The 25,073-nt window shown below is 36.4% G+C and overlaps 1 protein-coding gene across 3 annotated transcripts in view; it reads left to right on the forward strand.

The window, feature by feature from the left end:
• PELI1 (pellino E3 ubiquitin protein ligase 1) overlaps positions 1–18,318 on the forward strand; it is a 53,174-nt gene extending 34,856 nt beyond the window's left edge. The window contains exons 2-8 of one of the 3 annotated variants that reach the window (XM_023733345.1): positions 4,526–4,665; positions 7,642–7,771; positions 10,751–10,852; positions 14,861–15,058; positions 15,150–15,338; positions 15,896–16,215; positions 17,531–18,318. In XM_023733345.1, coding sequence (XP_023589113.1) covers positions 4,595–4,665; positions 7,642–7,771; positions 10,751–10,852; positions 14,861–15,058; positions 15,150–15,338; positions 15,896–16,215; positions 17,531–17,597 — 1,077 coding nt within the window. In that variant the 5' untranslated portion in view covers positions 4,526–4,594 and the 3' untranslated portion in view covers positions 17,598–18,318. Of the gene's footprint in view, positions 1–4,155; positions 4,666–7,641; positions 7,772–10,750; positions 10,853–14,860; positions 15,059–15,149; positions 15,339–15,895 lie in introns of those variants that run through there. The other 2 variants (XM_004369273.3, XM_023733343.1) reach the window with 2 other exon arrangements.
• Positions 18,319–25,073: the final 6,755 nt, after the last annotated feature.

Raw genomic sequence — 25,073 nt, forward strand, 5'->3', positions numbered from 1 at the left:
AAAAAAAAAAAAAACTCATGTAAAGATTCCAACAACTTCTTTACAACAAATACCTGTCAACATGAATTAATGAAAGGCTCAAAGAGAACCAGTTATCATAGCACATTTTATTAATGGTTTAAGGATGCCAGCTATTTATCAATTGAATATATGCCATTTTACCGTTAAGAAAACTGTTTATCTTAGGTTGTTCAAGTATATAAATTACCAGTACTACTACAATGTTTTTTTACAGTTTTAGATCATTTAGATATAGAAATAGAAGCCACGTTTGAGTGTGGTCCTGTGGCTGAAACTTTGATGTTACTGATAAAATATCCCAAAATCAGGCCTTCCAAGGGGCCTAAACAAAATAAGAATATGTCTGACTGGGAATATATTATTTTTCTTGGGTAGTTTGACAGAGGACTCTAGAAAATATAGAATGATGAATATATGCCAATCCTACTCTTATTTTTTAGTTCCTTTTTAAGCTAAAGTGTGTTTTCTTTTGCTATAGAGTCAACAGGACTAAGCCTATAGCACTATGCACAAGACTTGTAAATTCTTGCATTAGGACCAGATGGTCTCTCATACTGTTTCCAGCTCCAGATTTCTCTCCATTCTACTTGAATCCCTTCATTTTTAGAGATGAGGAAACAAATTGCTTTGTTCAAAGAGAGCTAGAGCTAGAACATAGGCTAATACTTTCTAGCCATGGGATACTCTGGTGTCAGCCAAATATGGTCATTCACATATCGCTTTGAGATTTTTGCTATATCTATGTAATATCTGTACTTACTAATACTATTTACATTGACTGGCTTCTTTAAATACTTATTTTTAAAAGGAAAATTTTTACTACTATAAATGGAAAACCAGCATCATTTCCTGTAAATAGAAGGTAACTCTAAATAGGAATACAAATAAAAACAAAGCAATGTTATTAAAATTTAATTTAAATTTAATTAATTCACATTATTAAATTTTAATCCTTGCTGTTACTGGCTAGAAGTGTATGAAAGCAGTGTTCTTATGTTTGACAGCAGTACTTTGTCTAATAAGAACAGCACAGTTAAGCTTCTGCTTAACTTTTTTTAATGAAATGCTACTTAGCAGGGGAAATGTGAGCATATAAATATATGTTCATATGTTAAAGTGTAATTTAACGTATATTAGAAGATTTTGTTATATGGAACCAAAATTGTTCTCTGGTTAACTTGAGTTAATTTTACTAAAAACTCCAAATCTTTTTACATGGAAGGTTTTAGTTAGCCTAGCATTAGTTTCTTTTTCTAAATAGAGAATTTTATCAGCATAGTTTTTGTTTATTTAAATAAATAAAACATTTCTATACAATTCTAATGTCTCACAATTGTGGTAATATATCTGTGTATTAAAAAACAAAGATGTCATTTTAACACTAAGATGTGCCTGACCCAAGTCATGGTATTTTCAGTCACCTCATATGCATTCTAAAGCTGGATTATGAATAAGAAAGACCAGAGAAGAATTGATGCCTTTGAATTATGTTGTTGGCGAAGAATATTGAATATACCACGGACTGCCAGAAGAGCAAACAAATCTGTCTTGGAAGAAGTACAGCCTGAATGCTCCTTAGGAGCAAGGATGGCAAGACTTTGGGCATGTTATCAGGAGGGACCAGTCCCTGGAAAAGGACATCATGCTTGGTAAAGTAGAGGGTCAGCGAAAGAGAGGAAGACCCACAACAAGATGGATTGACAAAGTGGCTGCACCGATGGGCTCAAGCATGGCAATGATTGTGAGGATGGCGTGGGACCAGGCAGCGTTTCATTCTGTTGTACATAGGGTCACTATGAGTTGAAACCAGCTCAGCAGCACCTAACAACAATAGTGAATTAAAATCTGGTCAGCAAAAGGAAATTCATCTGGGGAGATGAGAGGTTTTTATAGTGTATTTGAATGGAGAAAATGTTTTTCTTAAAATAGTTCTTAAGCATGTTATTTAAAAAAAAAAAAAATTAGTATTTTTAAATTTACCAACAGTTAAGTGTGTTTGCCTAAATTACCTGTCTAAATGTGTATGTCAATTCCAAGGAATAAAAGGGGGGTAGAAATGGCTAAGCCTTCTCTTTTTACTTGTTACTCATTGGGCAACAAATTTTCCATGTTGCCTTCTCTCTAGAAGCGATGGTATACAGGGTATATTTCACTGTGCTATAGAAAAAGACACATAGGCATTTTATTCCTGAGTTTCCTATGAAACCTATTGGTGGAGGTATAAAACAGGAGATTTTTATGGGTTAGCTAGTAGGAATTTTATTGTGAAACCTTGTAACAAACAGGTCTAACAGGAAAGACCAGAAAGAGAAATAGATACAGGAAATACTTGGTCCCTTTAAACTGCTGATGAAATAGACAGGATAATATTTGGGAATTATTTATTAAAGTGATTTTTCTGGCTTATCAGGAGTGCTAGTCTTTTATTTTTCATACTTGGGTCATATTTACATTTTTCTAATTAAAATTTTGTTTTGAGATCATTGTAAATTTACATGCAGTTGTAAGAAATAATACAGAGATCCTGTATACCCTTTACCCAGTTTTCCCCAGTGATAACATCTTGCAAAACTAAAGTAAAATATCATAACCAGGATATTGACATTGATACAGCCAAGGTACAGAACATTTGCATCACTATGAGGGTCCCTCATGTTGCCCTTTTATAGCCACACCCACTCTCTTTCCACTCCCACCCTCTTTTCACCCCTGGCAGCTACTAATTTGTTCTCTGTTTCTATTAGTTTTGTCATTTCAAGAATGTTTTATAATGGAATCATACAGTATGTAACCTTTTCAGATTGGCTTTTTTTGCTCAACATAATAATCTGAAGATTCATCCAGGTTGTTGCATATACAAATAGTTGTTGCTGATTAGTATCCCACTACTCCTTTGCCTAGTAATGTGGATTTGCCGTATCTGAACCATTCACCCAGTGAAGGACATCTGGGTTATTTCTAGTTTGGGGCTGTTAAGAAAAAAGCTTTTAGTTTTCCTTTATCTGAGAATGTCTTAATTTCCCCTTTATTCCTGAAGGATATTTCATGGTTCCTGATGAGAAATACAGTCGTTCTAATTGTTTTTCCCCTGTAAGTAAAGTTATTGTTTTTCTCTGGCTGCTTTCAAGATATTTTCTCAGTCTGTAGTTTTCAGAAGTTTAGTTATGATATATCTTGCATGGATTTCTTCTGTTTGGGGTTTGTTCATCTTCTTGAATCTATAATTTTATGTCTCTTTCCAAATTTGGGATGTTTTCAGCCATTATTCTTCAAGTATTTTTTTCAGCCTCTCTCTCTTCTAATTTCAGTGACACAAATGTTAGATCTTTTGTTACAGTCTCACAGGTCCCTAGGTTCTGTTCTTTTTGTCCCCTAATCTCTTTTCTCTTGATTGTTCAAACTGGGTAATTTCAATTATTCTATCTTCCATTTTATTGTTTCCTGTGTCCCTTCCATTCTGCTGTTGAACCCATCCACTGAGCTCTCTATTTCCGTTAATGTATTTTTGAGTTCTAAAGTTTCCATTTGGTTCTTCTTTATGTCTCCTATTTCTCTGCTGAGAATTTCTTTCCTGAGACTTTGTATTTTTTATATCAAGGAGTTTGTAGTTATTCATTGAAGCATTTTTATCATGGCTGCTTTAAAATCTTTGTCAGTTAAGTCTAACATCTCTGTCATCTCAGTTTTGGCATCTGTTGCTTGTCTGTTTTCATTCAGTTTTGGATCATCTAGATTCTTGATATGATAAGCAATTTTCTATTAAAACTTGGAATTTTCATATTCTATTCTGAGACTCTGGGTATTATCTAAAGTTTGTTTTTGCTGACACCACCCAGGCAGGGTTGGGGCACCTTGTTATACAGCCTCGTGAGGTAGAAGTCTAGACTTCCCACTTGGCCTTTGCTAGTATGGGTGAAGGTGGGGCCACAATGTTTTCTGTGGTGTTTGGCTGGAATAGGGCAGTTATTGTCAAAAGTTTTGTATCTTACTAGGCTGTCCCCTTCCTGTTCCTTTGGCTAGAGAGAGCAGGCTTTTGTTGAGGCTGCTTTTTTTTTTTTTTTTTTTTTTTCCTGTGCCAGTTGCCATTTCCACGTTGCTGGCTTCTTCAGCTCCAAGTCTGGGATATATGAGGCACAAGAAAACCCTGGAAGTCACCACTATGTCATGTTGTTCCTTGACCTCAAGGTCCCTAGCTGGTCTGCCTTCTCTTTTCTTTTCAGCACCATATGTTTTATATATAATAACCAAGGTTTTTAGTTGTATTTAGAGGGAAGAATAGGGAAAAGTATGTCTACTCAATCTTCCTAGAATTGTAAGTCCCCAAGTTTACATGTTTTGTCTATTTGAACAATTTTGTTAAATATATAACCATTATGGGGAAAAAAGGTCACATACTTTGTATATTGTGCATAATAATATGCTCAAGAGGACTGCTGTAAAGTAACATTTTTATTTGAACTGAAATTCATTGTTCACATTATTAATGAAAACTTTTCCCTTCTAGGAAATAATGCAAAAGGTGTCCCAAGCCTCCTGATCAGTGAACAAAGATTTGAGAAAGACAACCAAGCCCATGTTTTCTCCTGATCAAGAAAATCATCCATCCAAAGCACCAGTAAAATATGGTGAACTTATTGTCTTAGGGTAAGGTTTCTCCATCTGATGAGACAGAAAATTGAATAATATGTATTAACTTTATCATCTGGGTTAAAAGTATTTTTTTTAGAATTTATATTCTACTTCCAGAAAGGATTAAAATTACAAGGTAATGTTACCAAATCAAGAAACTTTTAAAATTCTCGTATTTATGCCATGTCTTGTAAGTACTCAAATACTGCATAAACTTTGCCTCACTCTAGCCCCCTAGAAAGGGCCGTTTCCTAAAGATGAAATGAAAAGGTTATTTGTCTAATGTCACATAGCTATTCCATTCGTCTTCCCTGTCCTATGTTCCAGAAAAATTTGCTTCAGCAGACTTTACCAAAAATCCCTCCCCATGCTTTAGGTTATTTCATGGAGGGTACTATTTACTTGTTCTTTTACCTCTCTGAGGTAGCTGTTGCTTTGTGCTTATGGTTCAGCTTGATGTACTTCTTGATGAAAGGGGTTTTATAGGCATATGGTAGTGATACGATCACTCTGAAGCCCAGAACCTTAGTACTTGTTTGCTTCAAAAGTAATCTCATCCACGTACATACCTGCCAGAGACACTGTGGAGATTAAGGAATAGATGATTCCATTATTTCCATTCATTCAGTCTAAACTTACCATAACTGTCAAAACAGAGACATAGTTAGTCTTTGTTAACTGAAGATCTCAAACTAGAAGTTGCAGAATTTACTTTCCACCTGCTGTTTCTCTCCTTCTGCCTAAAGAAGCAGCTTCAGACATTGCAACATGTTTTAGAGTCACGTTGGTACAAGTTCTTGTTTAAGTGAAAATGTGTTAATTGTTTGAGATGAAAGAGTAAGAAAGTAGGGAGATCATAGGGTGTTCTTGAGCTTGACTAGAAGTCAGGAGTCCTAGATTCCAGTGCCTATTTCAGCATTGCCAGCTCTATGACCAAGGGCAAGTCACTTAACTCTTCTGGACTTTAGTTTTCTCTTCTGTAGAATGGCATTTAGACAAGATCATCTAAGGCCCTTTGAGGCCCTTAGATGATATTTTTCCCTCAAAAACAGAATTTAAAAGATCATAAACTTAACATAGTAAATACAGTATTATAAAATCCATATGTAAAATTCTGTTTGTAAAATTACAAATTCAGGTCACATAGATTTTAATGGTATTGATGACAGCTCTTCGCTACTATTCTAAGCTAAATTCTTCTAGCAGGAAATCTGAGAGTCATTTGAAGAATAGAGTTTAAAATTCTGTATATGGTTTTAAACTACATCTCTTTGCATAGCAGTTTCTCAGTTAATCCTTAGCTATAGTAATTGTTTCTGTATCTGGCACTTGGTGTCCTAAAATGCTAGTAATGCTTCTTCCCAGCCTTCCAGAAGGATAAGTGAAGCTGAACAAGGTTGTCAGTTTCATCCTGCTGCTATTTAGAAAAGAGCTTCAAGTTTGGGGAGATGAACACGTTTGGGGAATAGTGGTGATGATTGTACAGCATCGTGACTGTAATTAATGCCACTGAATTGTCCAATTAAAATGGCAAGTTTGTTATATTTATTTTACTACAAAAAAGGAAAGATTTAATAAAAAGAGCTTTGAGCTACAGAAACACAATGTGGGAATAGAGAGCATAGATGCAGAAGAAAGAGGAATGAGTCATGCAGCTCGGAGGATGGTAGTGAGGAACCCGCTGCAGTGGGGCTGTTGGCAACGTACATCCTAGAATAGCATAATTAACGTAATTAGCTAAGGGCTCTACTCTGACCTTTTAGTGAGAGCTAGCAAGATTAGCAAGGCTTTCTCGAATAGAAATCAGTGTTTTATTTTTTTATAAAGGGTTAGTATAATGTCTATATATGGCAGTCATTGGAAAAATTCTCTCCTTAGCTTTAGAACATGATTCTTCCTTGTCAGCCACTAATTTAGACCATTTTACAATCCCATTCTCCCTCAACCTCAAAACTGTCGCTATTCCTTGCCTCATTTCCCCCCAGATTAACCAACTCTGTGGGAGACAGTCAACCAAAGATTTTGTTGGGGGAGGATTATGGGGAGGTCAGGGAATGAGAGAGTTTATTTTTAAAATACTGTTTATGCCACAGTGAAATGGTAGAGCAGAGTGAAAAAACCATGACAGACAGATCTGGATTCAAATTCTGGCTTTGCCAGCCTCATGTGATTTTCAGAAAATAACTTCATTCCACTGAGCCTGTTTCCTAACTTACAAAAATGAGGCTGGTGATGCCAGTCTTGCAGAGTTTTTGTGAGGATGGATTAAGTGAAACGATATATGAATAGAACCCAGTAGTGCCTGGTAACATAGTAAACACTCAAAAAAAAATTTTTTTTTTCCCTTGTTTGTTTAGTCCTTGCTTACTTGCTTATCCTTAGGGCATATATCTGTTATCATGGAGAGTGGTCATAAGGTCTGAACAACAAAAGTATGTTTAACTGCCACTTAGCAGACATCTCAGTGGGACAGGTCCTGCCAGCAGAGTGAATGTGTATGTGGATATCCAGGTAGCAGAGGCTTAACATACAAGTCTAAAAACTCCTTATTTCAAAAGTTCAGCTTTTTGGTTCACAATTAAAGCAGATTCTGTTTTGAACAATACACACTGTTCTTCTAAAGGTTATATTAGCACATGCAAACATTCACCTTAAAAAATAGAATGAGTCATGAAGATTCAGCTATCCCATTAATCGGCTCTTGATTATCTTCAGTAACAGAAGGAAGAAAAAAATATAGATAGCACAAAGCTGTGTATAATCTAAAAGGTACCTCTGTGACTTTGGAACATAGCCAGAATGAATCTCATTTTGTTTCACACCCAGGCATCTGGTCTGAGGATCAGCAGTTCCTGAAAGGAATTTGAGATAATTATAATGCGCTAATAGATAATTAATTGGGGATTCATTCTGGCAGGCAAAGTAAAACATTGTTTTATAATTTTGTGATTCTTACAAGAGATGACCTAAACTTTTTTTTTTCCCCACCAGGTATAATGGGTCTCTCCCAAATGGCGATAGAGGAAGGAGGAAAAGTAGGTTTGCTTTGTTTAAAAGACCTAAGGCAAATGGGGTGAAGCCCAGCACTGTGCACATTGCTTGTACTCCTCAGGCTGCAAAGGTAAAAAAACTAAATAAATTACCTTGGATAAATCAAAAGACTTGTGTATGTTTATATTCTCTAGCATTCTCTTCACATTTCCGTTTCAGAAATTCACTTTTGTTTAGGTTTGAGGAGATTTCTGAGACATGATAATTGAAGAGCTGGACATAAGGAAGGGGAATGAAACTTTTTCTTTGTGACAGACTGGAATCAATGGATGGAAATTAGAAGGAAATATCCCTTTTCCTTATTTAAAAAAAAAAAAAAGGTGGCAGGGGGGCAGGGGCTTTATCTGGTATTTAGAATTGTGCAGCTCTCTGCCCTGAGAGAGAGGGAGTTGCTGCTCTGTTACTAGAGGGTCTTGCCTGGGCTTTGCAAAGAGTGTGGCGCATATTCAGGTATCAGAAGCATGTTTGGATGAGGTACTTTTTTTAACTACAGGTCTATTTTATGGATGCTCTTGTTTTTGTTTGTTTGTTTTATGACCCTCATGGCTTTTAGCACAGTACCTTGTACAAAGTAGACCTCAATAATTATTAAATTGAATAAAAGCAAATACTTAACTATATCTACAATGTAACTTCTCAATCCCCTGGCCTACTTAATGCTTCTAGCCCCTCCTCCTTTCCCTTCCAAAATCTTCAGAAGACGGGCCACCATTTTAGAACACTTGGGCTTTTCCTAAAATGGTAGGCAGGTAGGGGGAGTTTCAAGTCTTTGTGCTTCCTGTGATTTCCTCTGTTTTCAGTTTTATAACACAGACTGAATTGATACTATGGTGAGCAAATAAAAATTACAGAGTCCTCTGACTTCTGGAAGTACCTAAGTACCTGAATTTTTAGCTAAACAGCCCCATGGTATACATTATTGTTATACCATCTGAAGTACATCTTTATAAATTAAGTAAATCAGAGACAGTGAAATTGGCATATGATCTTCTGTTTTAGGTCACAGTTCTAGTCCCTGAAGTTCATTGGATTTTTGGCTTTGTTTTGTAGCCAGTTTGGTGTCTAAAACAGAGTCCTCAAGTCTTGACTAAGTCTCCTCTATTACTAGTTGGGAGCCAGAAAGTGTAAAAAAGGGTCGGTTCTTTTAGGTGATTCCTGCTGCTCCTTTGCAGAGAAGGGGTGTGCTAAACAGGTGGTGGAAATGAATGGCTTATTGATCCAATCTGAGCAGCTGCTTGTAGCTTTTTCCCACAGGAGTGCTCTTGGCATTTTGGCTATGACAATTCATTTTGCAGGACTGTCCCACATATTGCAGGACATTTAATAATCTTGGTCCGCATCCACTAAATGCCATTTGAACCCTCAAATCATTGTGACAGCCCCCAAAAAATGCACCTATATTTCCAAATGCCCCTTAGGTAATACTGCCTCTGGTTGAGAGCTAGTATTCTAGGGCAAATGTTTCTAATCCCTACCTGTGATACCCTGTTCTGTGCTTTTCCTCCCATTTTTACTCTGTCATGCTCCTCTTATTTTCATTATTCTCTCCTTTTCACTTTTACCAGGCAGCAAGAATCTTAGACATCAAAGATTAACTCTTTCCTCTTTCAATTTTGGAGGAAAGTATTAGTGAGGTCGTGAAGAAAAGTAATTGTTTAGTCTGGCAGTCATCTGGGATGAGTAGTTAAATTCTGCCTTCCAAGCCAATGAAACCTAAACTTACCTTGGCACAGTTCTTATTTTCAGTCTAAGAGTAGGTTTAATAGATAAAAACTGGAATTACAATCTCAAATACCCCAAAATTAGTTTTTTAAAAATCTGTAAGGTCATTAAGAATTTACATCAAAAATACTCAGCAGTTATTTGAAAAGTTGGTTACTTAACACTGAGCTAACAAAGTGATCGTAGGTTTTAAAACGTGCAGAACAATTATATAATGTTTATGTGCGTATGTAAAGAAGTAGTAAAAGTATTAGCAGCATGCATGGGAGTGATCAGCACTGCATTCTAGAGGGTGGAAACCTCAATGGAGGAAGGAAAATAAGGAAGGCTATGTGGATAGCCTAGGTTGTATCTGTAGAATTTAATTTCTTGAAAAAAAAAGAAAATCAAACAAAAATGACATCATTAAGCCTTGATAAAACAGTGGCTGATAGGTGTTCGTTTATTTTCTTTATGTATTTGAAATTTTCACAATCTTAAGGCTACTGTTCTAGGCTTTATCTGTTACAGATTAGCTATAAATTAAAACCAAATAAATTTTATAATGCCTAAATTCTAATTAAAAAACATTTTTCATTTAGCCTTTTTGCTGCGTATAATCCACTCTCTTGTGTCTTTGTATCTGTTTTCCTTTTACGCAACCTGTTTCCACATCCTTTGTGCAATGACTAGGTTTTCCCCCTCTGACATTATCTTCAGCTCATCTCTATACATAGAAGACATCTGAAAACAAAACTGAAAAGTTCTTTTTAGCAGTGTTTTTAGTTTGGGATACATCAGAAGTACAGTCATAAGCATTATATCCATTTCCTTTTGTAATGTTTAATCATCATGTGAGTGTTTTCGTGTCTAGCCCAGCACATGGCAAACACTTGTCATCTATAGAATCACAAAATACTTAAGAAAACCATTAACTCTAATTAGTTAGCTTTATAACTCTGAATGACTTCAAAAATAAGATTTATCTTTCAGGATTCTGTGTTTTCTCCCTCCCACTGAATATTGCTTTCATTTCTGCATGGGGTTTGATTACTTTATAATTTGAAATACTTACAAGGGAATCAGATTTTATAGTGTTTTTTATAAAATGAAGTTATGTTCTTACCCTATAACTGCTTCAAAGTATTCTTCTATACACCACTCAGTCTGAGTATGACGTCACTGCTGGGGTTATGCAAATGTTATTAATCTCTACCATAAATTTCAGGGGAAAAATACATAAATATGTCATATATATGATAAATACACCTGCCTTTTTAAAATTAAAAGAGTCTTTGATTTGAATGACATGCATGCTAATTTTTGCTATTAACCTTTTCTTTCTTAGGCAATAAGCAACAAGGACCAGCATAGCATATCATATACCTTATCTCGGGCCCAGACAGTGGTGGTTGAATATACTCATGACAGCAACACTGACATGTTTCAGGTATTATAACATCTGAATTTTTGTTTTGTTTTTCTTAAAAAAAAAAAAGAAAAAAAGTTAAAAATCTGTTGTCAGTGACTTCTGTATTGGATTAAGGATTATTATATTTTAATAATGTATTTTATTAAATATATATATTGATTTCTAAACCCCATATATAGAAGTCAAGTATAGCATGGTTAAGAGATGGGCACTAGAAACAGAATTCCTGGTATACATTAGTTACCCACACCATCGCTCCATTTCCTCGTCTGTAAAGTGTAAATAATAGAACATCCTTTGGATGGCTGTTAAGAAGTTTCAGTGAGTTAGTACATGTAAAGTGCCCAGCTGTGCCTACCACCTAGTAAGCACTCAGTAAATGCTAGCTGTTATTATCCAAAAAAAGGAAGCAAGAAATATTCTATATATTCTGATGATTTTATTTTTTTGCCACTGCTTCCCACCTTCCTTTCTATGCAACAAAAAAATACAGTTTCTAATTACATGTAGTTCCCGACTTAGGATGAGATTCCGTTCCGACAACTCCGTTGTAAGTTGGTTCTGACATAAGTCAGATACTTCTTTTTTTTAGTTTTCATTATTATTGCCTTTTATTATCAGTATCTTTATAAATCCAGTCTTAATTTGTCTTTGGAATGGTAACATCAGCAAATTACACACTGCAGCATTGTATATAATACATATTACTGAAGATAAGATGTAAAAAAAAAAAAGGACGGTCGTAAGTGCGGTTCGTCCTATCTCAAATATGCTGTAAGTGAGTATGTTGTAAGTTAGGGACTACCTGTATTCATATCATATATGTGAAGTCACACTTCTTTCTCAGCACATACTTGGTCAAAGCTACTGGTGCAATAAAAGTTTGTTTTTTTCTCATTCTTTGTAGTACTGATGTTTTTATAAACTGATAAGCTGAAGGCTATAAACAAAATTGATGCTATCTTCTCCCTTAATATTGGGTTTTGTAAAGCCTTGAGCTTTTTTTTTTAAACAAACTTAAGTAGGATATAAAGTACCTGATAATGTTGCTCTTATAAGTATTGGCCCAGTGACTTTTCCATTTGTCCTTATAAGATTAAATAAAGGCAAAAAGGCCTGGAGATGTCATTAATTATAATCAAGATATTAGCAGAATCTCTGAAGTCACTCCCTCCCCCATCCCTTTTAATGGAATGCTGAGTTTCTTTTAGCATAGGGTCTGTACAGTTAGTATTAGCATGTGGATATTTGTTTGTTAATGTCTTTTTAGCTTTTACCAAAAAGATAAATAACATCCTTAATGAAGGTAAAGGTTTGGATCTTAACAGAAACCTACCACAAAGCTTTTGGATGATTTTCCACATTTTATTTCACTGACAGCCAGTTAGTTTCAGAAAGTACCATATATTATTTAATCTTTCTCTTATCTTTTTGTTGAGGAAATTACTGATATCCTGAGAGTTAAAGATTACAGAGTTAGTTGGGGATAAAATTGGGATTAAACCAAGCATCCTGCATTGTGAAGCAGTGTCTTCACCATTTTATGAAGGTCCTTAAATACCCTGTGTAGTGGTTAAGAGGCACAGCTGCTAACCAAACGGTCAGTAGTTCAAATCTACCAGGCACTCCTTGGGAACTCCTTGGGTGCCCCTATGGAGCAGTTCTACTCTGTCCTATAGGGTCACCGTGAGTTGGAATCAACTCAACGGCAACGGGTTTAAATACACTGTAGTATTTTTGGTTTCCTCCTTTTCATAAAATAGTAGAAAGTTTTTCCCAATATCATAAACGGATTATCTTCTTTCATGGGTAGTATACCTATGGAAAATGCAAACATTTGCACATAAAAAAAAAAAATCTGAGATATAATAGAAAGTAGACCTTGAGGAACTGGTTTTATAAACGTTCTAGGATTGCCTGCCTTCTAAACTGATCATTTATTGTTCAATCCAACAAGTATTCAAACTGTCTTTATTGTATTGTTCAGCACTATGAAGTAAATAAGGAATCTTCATAAGTGATACCATGCCTAGGCGCTACAGTGGTGGTCTGAATGAAGTCCAGATACTGGACTGGGTTGGAGAAGGATGGGGAAAAGGCTTTATCCTAGTGCCCTTTCATCTGGACCTTGAAGGTTGAGTAGGATTTTGCTAGTCTGATGAGTATAAAGTCATTCTGGGAAAAGAGTTGGCAAAGAAGATTGATGAATAAGCTACTTGTAGCTAGAATATACTTTCTATGTAATCAGAAATAATAGGAAATTAGGGTAGATTGATAGATAGGAAATAGTGACATAAGAAACTAAGAAGTTTGTGTAGGCTGTAAGGAACCACTGAAATTTGTCATGGAGGTGGGGAAGAATGACATCATAAGATTTATGTCTTATGACATAATAAGAGCAAATAATAGTTAGAAAGAAGAAGAGTTACTAAAGTGTATCTTAACACACAATCATTTCTTGCCATCTGAACACAATCTGTAGATATTTTTCTTTATAGATACTTAGGATTTCTTTGTTCTCACCTGTCGTTATCAGTATTATTTTGATGGCTTAAATCTTCTTCTCTAAGGCCCAAATCAAATGTCAGCTCTTCTGGAATAGTCTCTCTTCCCAAATAACTGCCCTTTGATTCTGAATATTAATCCTCAGTCCAACCCGTGGCATACATCTTTCAGCTCTAAACAAGCCTTTTATTTTAGGAAATATTTTTAGATTCAAAGGTCTAAGATGCTTTTCTTTTGATATCATCTTAAAAATAAATAAAAGGGACATCCAATCTAGTTACATTTGTTAACCAGCCAGTTTCCACCTAAAACTATCCAAAGTAAATACTTTATGCTTGATGGAAAGATAAAAACACTGAAGAATTTGATCTAAAAGTGTGCTGATGTAAGGAACTTCTGAGGCTCACCTATGCAAAGAATGGCTTTTTGAGAGTCATCATTTTTGAGGAAGGTCATTATTTTTTCTCAGTACCCACATTCTGCAATTTTCTGATACTACTTGATAGTAAATACATTAACGAGCTGAAAATTTTTTAATGTTTACCTTAAAACCCTGTAATACTATTGTCTTCTATCTCACTGATTTCCTTTTTTCTTTTCAACTTGCATCTTTCGAAATGAAATTAATTTATTTACTAGCTACTACCTCTGAAAATATTTTGAACTCACTGACACCTCACCCATGTAGAGCTCTTATCTGAGAATTTTGTTGCTCTGAAATAATGGTCAAGAACCAGAAAGGAAATGAAAAGAACATCTGAGCATATAAAACAAATGCCACAATGCCTAAGCACTGAAACTGTTTTTCTGTGCTCCCTGGAGAATGCCTTAGGCTCCACCAAGAACCTTTTGAAATACTATTCTTTTAAGTTTGGTTATTTTATTTCTCCACCTATAGCAGACTAAGAGTAGCTAGTTAGAGGAGGGCTGTGCTGCTAGGGACAAGCATGCCCAACAGCAAGAAGTGATATTGGCAACCTGACAGAAAAGAGACAAGAAAATCTGTGAAGTATACATGAGACTCAAAGCCTGGCTATGTAAGCCCTTCACATAAGGATCAGCAGTCTTGCACACCTGAAGACATCACTGCATTTCATGTTGATGTCAATGCTATTCCTAGTGTAATGTTCTGGAGTCATCAAGTAAGAAGTACTTATATGGTCCGTATATTCTGTTGAAGAGGATAGAGTAATATATAGGAGAAATAGTTCTTTCTGAAAGGGTTAACATTAAAATCTACAGCCATCTAGAAATCTCAGCTATCCTACTCATTCCCTGAGGGTTTCATATATTCTGAGTCATAAGTTCCCCCTGAATTCTGTGCTCTAAGTTGGTTACTTTATCAGAGACATTCTGACAGATTCGTTTTCAAAGGTATAGATGCCCCCAGAGTTAAGTTTGATAAGTTTGAGCTCTAGAAATTTCAAAGGCTTAATTGTGCTCACCTTATTGTACCTTTCTTGAATGGGTTTTCCATTGTGTTCCTTTGAATAGGTTTATAGATACTTCTTTTTCCCTTAGATTGGTCGGTCAACTGAAAGTCCCATCGATTTTGTAGTAACTGACACAGTTCCTGGAAGTCAAAGTAATTCTGATACACAGTCAGTGCAAAGCACTATATCAAGATTTGCTTGTAGAATCATATGTGAACGGAATCCCCCCTTTACAGCACGGATTTATGCTGCAGGATTTGACTCATCAAAAAACATCTTCCTTGGGGTAAAAAGCTTTTTTTCCCTAAATGCTGCATTATTTCATACCAGCTTCTAATTACAAATAAATGGAAGCTTACCACTATTACTCCTTCTAGGAGAAGGCAGCCAAATGGAAGACATCAGATGGTCAGATGGATGGCTTGACCACCAACGGAGTTCTTGTTATGCATCCACGCAATGGGTTCACAGAAGACTCCAAACCCGGAATATGGAGAGAAATATCCGTGTGTGGAAATGTGTTCAGCCTGCGTGAAACCAGATCAGCTCAACAGAGAGGCAAAATGGTAAGTACTGAGACATAGCTTCTTACGTAGTTACAACACATACAGTGAGTTGAAGTGCTTTACGTATCCAAAAAAACTTACATCTATTGCTGACACAGAGTACTAAGTCTGACTATCAGATACTATTCTGGAGGATAGTTTGTATTTTAATTTTCTAATTGAGACACTGAAAAGCTTATTTTTCTGTCATATTTATGTTAATATGTTTTAAAATCTAAGCTTTCCTAAATTAAACAGCACTCTTATGTATTTTCCACTTGTGGCTGTATATCTTTGGCCATGATATTTACCTAATTGAAAATATTAGCATTACTGATTAGCCAGATATTTTAATCATACATCCATCTCTACTGTAAGGCTGAAAAGAGATATGTTACCGCTCATTATAATCTTGATTCTCAAACTTATCTTTTTCGTAGATGCCATCAGAGTTCCTTAAATATTTGATAACAATCATAGGAAGTTCAGACTCTTGAGTAAGCAGCACTTAAGATCAAAATGCTTATGTAAAAATCCAAAACACTGTAGTGAATTTTTTTTTCCCTTTTCTCCTCTAGGTGGATATTGAAACCAATCAGTTACAAGATGGCTCATTGATTGACCTGTGTGGTGCAACGTTGCTGTGGCGTACTGCAGAAGGCCTTTCCCACACTCCCACAGTGAAGCATTTAGAAGCTTTAAGACAGGAAATCAATGCAGCCCGACCTCAGTGCCCTGTAGGGTTCAACACACTAGCATTTCCTAGCATGAAGAGGAAAGATGTCGTAGATGAAAAACAACCATGGGTATATCTAAACTGTGGCCATGTACACGGCTATCATAACTGGGGAAACAAAGAAGAACGTGACGGAAAAGATCGTGAATGCCCTATGTGTAGGTCCGTTGGTCCTTATGTCCCTCTGTGGCTTGGATGTGAAGCTGGATTTTATGTGGACGCTGGCCCTCCAACCCATGCGTTTAGCCCGTGTGGGCATGTATGTTCAGAAAAGACAACTGCCTATTGGTCCCAGATCCCGCTTCCTCATGGTACTCATACTTTTCATGCAGCCTGTCCCTTTTGTGCACATCAGTTGGCTGGTGAACAAGGCTACATCAGACTTATTTTCCAAGGACCTCTAGACTAACAGTTGTCCTCAGGACTACGTTATAAATTTATAAGCTAAGAGATTTGGGATTTCCAACCTGTTGTCCACGTCACAGTTTCTCTGCTCTGATCATTTGCATTAAGATGAAGAATTTTTCTAAACATTTATAATAAATACTAGCAATTTCTGAGCAAAAATCTGGGAAAACTCAGCAGAGAAATTTCTGAAAGTACCAGACTGCTGAATTCTGAGTTTTGAAAATATATTTTAAGGAGAAAAAGACATAGCCTAATTTGATGCCTTCGTTTTAGTGTTTTTGAATCACCCATCCTCAGTGTTGAAAACTTGTTTTGTATAACTGAGGGTACTGTTGGTTCAAACTATGTTAGTTTACAGTTTGTTGCAAACATTGTAAAATACAGCAACATGTACATTAACTTTTTTCTATTTATCTTTATTATAGAAAATACCTTACAATGTTCTTGATTGAGTAGCATGATAGCGATGGTGTCACATCCTTGATGTGAATGGTAGTTTAGTGAACGTAACTCAAGGATTTGCAAGGTTAAGAAGGACAAGAGAGCCTCTGCCCACCACCAACCACCCCATCTAAATATGGAATTTGGTAGATCAGAATACTTTGTAAAACCAAATTGGTATTAATTACTGTTGTGTAAGATGTGTTTGTTTTTAACCACATTGAAGATTATCAGGAAAGGTTTTTTTCCTTAATGTTTCTCTTGAGTGTAGTACTATAACAAAAACTTAATGCTGAGAAACATTTTATATGCTCCTGTGAATATGCAATTTAATCTAGATTATCTATTTTTCTCCCATGATTACTAATCTCTTTTTTAGTATCAGCAACATTTGGCAAGCTTATTTTTTAGATAAACTGTGGTTCATCTGTTTAGTGTTTCTAGAAAAAAAATCATTCCCGTGAGAAAAAGCATAGATTGACACATGAAAGAAGAGCAACTTGATTTGCTTTTAGAAAAAGAGATGCTTAATTAATTATTCTATGTTTGGCCTTATCTGGGCATTAGGAAGCCTAGCGATACAAAGGATTGACAACAGTGCCCCCCCCCTTCTTTTTTAACCCAGCAGACTAGCCTTCACTATCGGTGTGAATCCTGAGGAGAGTTTCCATAGTGTGACTCAGGTGCATGTTTGACTGGCAGATGAGCACCAGTAACAGTAGGATGGAGGGACATACTCGCATGGTCTGTGTATTCTCTAATTCCAGTAAGTTCTTTGCTTTCAGAAGCAAAAAAAAGGCTTTTTTCCCTCCCTCCCCACCTTTTTTGTAAATGCACCACAAGAAAACCATAGACAGTTGCACTACATCAAACCCTTTTGTGACACTTGTAGAAATGAGTATACTTTTAGATTAGGCAGAATCATTTTTTTAATCATTTTCATTTGTTTTCCTTTAGTTGGAAATGTTGTAGAATACTTCATTGACAGTAGCAGATTTCTGTAAGTGATAGCATAGCTTTAATTTATCCTATTATAATGCAGTTTTGAATTCTCTTTTGGTTTAAAAAAAAAAACTTGTTGCTTAGAAGCCATGAACTATTTTATTTTACTTCAACTGTCAAAATTTCCTTGTTCTTAAAAATGGTCGTTTGGGTTCACTCAGGAAATGCATGTCAGGAAACTTGTATTATAAGTTTACTAGTTGTTTTGTATCAGTAACTGCTGTTACCCGGTTTTCAAAGAAATATAATTGATTTTGAAATTTTCTAGATTGTCACATGCCTTGTGACTAATGCAAGGAAATCCAGTCCTGTGTTGTATTTGTTCTAATCATTTCTAGTCAGGCTATATATTGTAGCTAATTTTTGTTTGCAATTAATTTATTCAAACTAAGTAAATACTTTTCAAAATAGATATTTGAATTTGCCTCTGTGAGTTCATTTTTGCATAAAACAGAGTGGGAAACCAGAAGTGAAAACTTGTGCACAGATCTACCCCACACTCCAAAAATATTCATTTGAAATAAGTGAAGAATTTGCATTTAATGTAGCACTTTAAAGTCTCTGGTTCTCTTGGGAAAGCATCTCTTACTTAGTCATGGAGGAACTTTGTTCATGGCTAAGTAGTTGAGGCCTTTTCTAAGCTAAGTCCTGCTAGAGAGTTGGCTCTTTGTACCTTGCATACTAGACTGTTGAAGTAGTACCATAAAAGGTTCGTGTTCTTTTCAAAGTGCCTGAATGTCTTCCTATAAGCTGGGGAAAATCTGGTTCATTTTCTATCAAACTGAAGTTTTGAAAACTCAGGCAATTTAAATCATTAGGTGTTTTTCTGTTCAAGCTTTTTGAATATTAGCTTTGTCCTTTTGCCAGTGCCTAATGGAAGGGACACTTGCTTATTCAGTTGTATTAAGGAAATATCAGTATTCTGGCCCAGGAGGAGAAAAAATTGTATTTAGGTCTCCCAAATGCACTGATCTCAAGAAAGATAATCTTTATGGCTTAACTCTTTTATCAAAAATCTTAATGTTTAAATGTTCCTTAATTTGAACAAAGGAATTAAATTTCCCTGTATCTAAAATTTTAGGGTCATGAAGCAAGACAGGGCAGATATCCAGAAATAGGAGTCCATGACCACGTTATCTTCTTGAAGCTGTAACTGCTTGCTTCCTTCATAATAAAGAGTCTTCTAGTACAGGTTGTTGTTGTTGTTAGGTGCCATCAAGTCGATTGCGACTCATAGTGATTCTGTAGGACAGAGTAGAACTTTTCCGTAGGGTTCCCAGGCTGTACGCATAAAGCAGGGCAAAACCAGTTTCTGTCAAGTTGATTCTGACTCCTGGCAACCCCATGTGTAGAGCAGAACTATGCTGCATAAGGTTTTCAATGGCTGATTTTTTGGAAGTAGACCACCAGGCTTTTCTTCCAAGGCTCCTCTGGGTAGACTCAAAGCACCAACCTTTTGGTTAGCAGCCAAGCACTTAATCGTTTTTGCACCACCCAGTGGAATGTAAAGCAGGGTAGGAAGAAATAATAACAATGTGAACAAATTCTTTCATCTAACATCTGCATGTTCCCATTCCACTCACCCTCAGGATACCGCAAGAACCATGTGTGATGCCTGGCCACCTGATACAGTCTGAGTGAGGGTACCAGTGGAAATATATCCAATATTCTTTAAATTCTAAAGATAACTATAATTCTAACACTTTTGTCCCTCATCCCAATGGATCATCTTGTGCTGCCCCATTTTAGAAACCACTGGTTGAAAGACGTGTAATTCATTCTTTCTCTTTATGCTCTAAGCATTAACACTATAGCAGATCAGCACTGAAATACTGCATATGAACTATATTCTATCTATCCCCTATCCCTCACTTTCAGAACTACTCTTATAGAAGTTTGCTTTAATGCCACACTCTCAAATTTTATCTACTCATTCTTAAAATGGGTATTTGAATACCCACTATGCACCACACTCTGTTCTAAACATTGGGTGATTTAGTCAGGAAAAAATCCCTGCCTCAGGGGGCTTGTTGTCTAGTGGGAAAGATAGAAATGAACAAGAAAAATAAGAGGTACAACGTTGTTACATAGTGAACAATGCTGAGAGTTCAAATAGAGTAGGAAAGGGAGATAGAAAGTTTTATTGCAGTGAGGGGGTTGCACTATCAAGAGTGCCAGGGAAAGCCTTGTGGCGAAGGTGGTATTTCAGTAAAGATCTGAAGAGAGTGGCTGCTTAGGAGGAGAGCATTCCAGGCAGAGGGAACAGCAGTTGCAAAGGCCCTGAAGTAGAAGCTTGCATGGAGTGTTCGTAGAAGAGCAGACAGGCCAGTGTGGCTAAGTGATATGAAGAGTGGAAGAGTAGTAAGTAACGTCAAAGAGGTAAAGTGGGGAATGTGGATGAAACTAGATCGTGGAGGGCCTGTGAGAACGTTGGCCTTTATTCTAGGTGAGATGGGGAACCATTTGCAGGGTTTGAGCAGGGGAGTGACATGATCTGACTTACATTTTAACAGGATCCAAGTAGACTGAAGTGGGAGCAGGGAGACCAGTTAGAAGGCTATTGCAGTCATTCTGGAGGGAACTAATCCTGGAGGTGGTGAGTAGTGATCAGATTCTGGATACGTTTTGAAGGCTAAGCTAACAGCATTTGCTGGCAGATCAGATGTGGGGTGTGAAGAAGGAGAGGAATCAAGGATGACTCAGCTGGAAAGATGAAATTGCCATTTACCGATGTGGGAAAGATTATGGAAGGAACAGGTTATGAGGGAGGTCAACTGTGGAATCTCAAACTCAAGTCTTGTACTTAAGATTGAGACTCCTGTTAGACAGGATATTTGCCAAAAGTCAGATGTCTCTGCTTTTTAAAAACAAAAACTGCTGTCAGATTTCTCAACCATTATGATCAGTGTTTTCGATACACCCCATGCTAGCTTAGAAACAAAATAATCTCCTAATTGATGGTGAACTTCCTTTAATTGAAATGGAGAGTTGGGACACCTCTCATGTTTCCCTCTTTGCTTTGGCTGCCCTCTGAGGAAATGAAGTTCTGTTTTCAACAGCAGTAACTTCCTTTAGCCCAGCTTTTCTTACTACTTTTTACTTGGCTCTTGCCTTTTAAAAAAAAAAAAAAAAAAGTGCTCAGTTTTACTGAATCTTGAATTTTTGCTGCTTTAAATCTTTTTGGCAGTGGCAAAGCACACGTTTTGTTTTTTTAAATTTTTTTTAATGTTCAAATGCTTATGGAAAACTAAGAATTCTTCAACCTCTTTTATAAGTCCAGATGTTAATACCCAGCTTCCCTGAAGGAGATGTGCCTGTATTTGATAATACTTGTCAGCAGCAATGGAATAAACAAGATAAAAATAGTTCTAGCAAGCATTGTAAAGTATATCATGTCCCAACCTTCTGTTAGATGATGGGATGGGGATGCTGGTTTCTTTAGGTTGACATTAAATTGTAAACCCAGCTTAGTATATCAAAGTCAAGCCACAGCATAAAATAAATTCCTAACAGTTAATATTTGAGTGTTCGCTATGTGTCATACATTCTTCTAAATGCACCATGTTAAGCATATTGCTAGTATTAAGATGCAAAACAACCCTGTGAGGTAGGAAATATCTTCATTTTCTAGTCGAAACCAGGCACAGCAATGTTGAGTAACTTGCCCAAGGTTTACATGACTTGTAACTGGAGGAATCAGAATTTGAACCTCAGAAATCTGTCTCCATAGCTGTGGACACAACCACCACGTTTTACTGCTTCCCCATTTTAATGACAGAACATTTTGGAAGACTTCTTTCCCAAGTTGATAAGGAAGTATCACTGTGCCTGGCACGCAGTGATGCTAAAAAACTTATTTCTTAGATGATCATAGAAAACAGAACGTTGAGTCTTTACGTTACCAAAACAGGCTCTGAAGACTAGTATTAACAAAAATGGCCAGAAGAATGGAAGTTACAGAATCTGTTTATTTGATTGAAAATGTGTTTTCATTGGCTAAAAAACAAAAAGGGAAATAGGTGGAGATACTGCAAAAAGTGGCAGTAACTAAGGTTGACAAGGCAACAAGAGGAAAACCGACAGGCCATGCCAGAAGAGAACAAAAAGGATTATCCTGGAGTTAAAAAGAAGAAATATCAAGTATCACCAAAAAAGTATGTCATTCAGATATCCACATTTTTGAGAACCTATTTTTGGCGAGGAAAGGCACTAAAGGCAGCCAAGATTGAAAGGGAAATTAAGGCACTACCCATCTTAGAAGTCCAGAAGTTGTTACTATACCATATTACTATATAACTATTGATAAAGAATGTAAACTAGAGGGGAATCTTGCCAATCAAGTTACAGATGAGGAAACCAAGGCCTAGTCAGGCAAAATGTTTACTTATTAGTAGATCTGGTACTACAACCTAGGTCTGCTGTGTCTATCCTAGTACCCTTGATTATCATGAGCTTGAGTCACCAAGACTTGGTGATATTCCCATTTTTTTTTTGTTGTTGAAGCAGAAGTAAGTACATTACATTTTTAAAGTCTTTATTTTAAATGAAAAATGTCAACAGAGTCAAAACTTCAACTTTCATTGTCATATGAACAATGGTTCCCAAATGTTGGGAATGATCTGTTTCAGAATTCATTTGAATGAACAGCTGCCGAGTTTGGAAACGAAAGACAAGGGTAGGGAGAGAGAATCGAGAGTTGTCCAGTAGTCTCACCGACTGCCCTTTGATAATGCCACATAAATCATTCAGCAAACATGAGTGCTCACTAAATGACAATGCCCTTATTTAACTTTTCGATTTATTCAGAAGTTGGGACAATTGTTCTGCATACCAAACCTCTGCAGAAATGCAACACATTCAGATACTCTCCAACTGTCAACTGGCCTCTTTGTCAAATGACCTTTGAAAAATGAGTTCTTTGAAATGGAAATTGTAATGTTTCATAAAAATCCTAACATTACTAAATTGTTAAGCGATTCAAAATCTTTCTTATCCCACAGTATAGTTGAATAATAATGGCAGCCTGAACCCCAAGTCCCATAAAGTTGTCTAAATCTTGAATTATGCGGGTCAAATCCCTAGGTGGAGGGGCAGGAGTTGACTTAAGCATAGCTTCTCAGGCCACCTGAGTGGCACAAACAGTGAAGCGCTCAACCATTAGCCAAAAGGTTGGTTTGAACCCACCCAGAAGTGCCTCAGAAGACAGGCCTGGCGATCTGCTTCTGAAAGATAACAGTGTTGGAAACCCTGTAGGGCAGTTCTACTCTGCACACATGGAGTCACCATGAATTGGAATCAACTCCATGGCAACTAACAACAACAACACAGCTTCTCAAGACTAATTTGAAAGAAACAGTTTTGAGTGTGTAAATTCCAGTTATCAGTGTCATTTCTGTATTGGTCATATTCCATGTGCACATAAATACAGATGTTGATTACATTTTTTTATTGATTTTATTTGAAGAACTCAACTACAAAGATCCTTGAATCAATTGTACTATGCAAAGTTGGTGATCTTGTTGCAAAGGTAACATAATACAACTGTTAAATGATACTTGTCATGTGATGAAATGAAAGTCGAAGATATTACTCTTGAGATACTGCCTTTTGCAGAGAAGCATTTAATGAATGTTTTACTGCTTTGGCGTATACCATACGATTTTTAAAGTTTGAGAGTTAACAATCAAGAGTTTGTTTGAAAGTTCTTTTATGGCTTCGTTATTGCTGCAGACTTCAAATATGGTCATATTTATTTATCAAAGTGTTTTAATTCCTCTTTAAATACAAAAGCACCATTGAAAATGTTGTCTGGGTGGAGTTTCACAAATACAAGAAATTCTTTAGACAAGGCATGTGTCCAAGCCTGAATCCAGTCTGGCCTCAGATACCAGTCCTTAGATGTTCCTTTATCGACATAGGTAACAATGGGCACTTATTCATTGTAAATAAACGAGAAACTAAGTGAATAAGGGGAGTTAGACAAGATCGGGGTAAGCAATATGCCCTTCTGAGAGGATTCAGTTGTTCTAAAGCCAGCATTTCCTGTAATTTTATAACATACTTTTATGTTTAACGCCTTGGCTCTGTGGTCATGAATCTTATATTACCTGCCATCTTATGGGAACAAGATAATTCAAGTCTTTGTCATCAATGAATTAATACTTATTCTACCTCATCTTAGTTCCTTAGGTCTTTGGTGCTGATCCTATGTGTGGAATTGGACTTCTGTAACAGCAGATGGTCCCAGACTAATAAATCTATAGCCTCTTGACTTGGGGAGTTCGGTAGCCTCTTTGACGTACAACAAAGGCAGAGCATCTTAATTATAAAGTTGTCTTCAAGCCAGGGGCCTTTTTATCCTTCAATGGCCAATGGAAAGGACAACCCAAATTATTCATAGCTGAGAAAATTCTGAAAGGGTATAGTTTGGGGACCCAGTGTGTCAAATTCCATAATAACAAATTCCAAGGACTGTCCCTACTAGCTTGTATTGGAATTTAATTATATGTAGACCTGTGACATGGAGCAATGGTCATCAACACCAGTTTGAACATGTTTTTAATCTGCAAAAATGGTTTGTGGTAATGGGAATTTAGATAGAAAGTCAATCTTAACCTCTCCATGCCTTCCTTGATTATGATGAATTAAGCCTGCTTACCAATGAAATGTATGTAAAATGGCATAGATATGGGAGAAAGAATTGACATAACATAGCAATTGATATTTTTACTCTGAGACCATTAATTTGACTTTTGTCATTATTGTTGCTCATTACAGCTGACACTTTGGATTCCCAAATACTCTTCGTCTGATCTCTAAGTAAACTTGTACTTCTGTTATAGCACTTACCACACCATATTGTAATTGCTTGTTTATTTGCCTGCTAACTCAGCATTTCCTGGAGAAAATTTCCACACTAAGAAGAAGCTCACACCCCACTGAGTGAGAACATTTTCAGAAAACCTATTATGTGACTTTGTTTCTTTAAAGTTTCTCTTTGTGTGGAAAGGTGATAGAAGTCTTTATTTATTTAGTGAACTAGGTATAATTAAACAAAATGAAACTTTATGCAGTGACAACATCATCTTCCTGGCTGGAAAAAAACACATCGGTTCTTAAGTCCCTCTTTCATTTGCTTGTTTGTATGGTTCATTTACAGCTAACACAGC

The sequence above is a fragment of the Trichechus manatus genome, unplaced genomic scaffold (genome assembly GCF_000243295.1).
Source record: "Trichechus manatus latirostris isolate Lorelei unplaced genomic scaffold, TriManLat1.0 scaffold00004, whole genome shotgun sequence".
Lineage (NCBI taxonomy): Eukaryota > Metazoa > Chordata > Mammalia > Sirenia > Trichechidae > Trichechus > Trichechus manatus.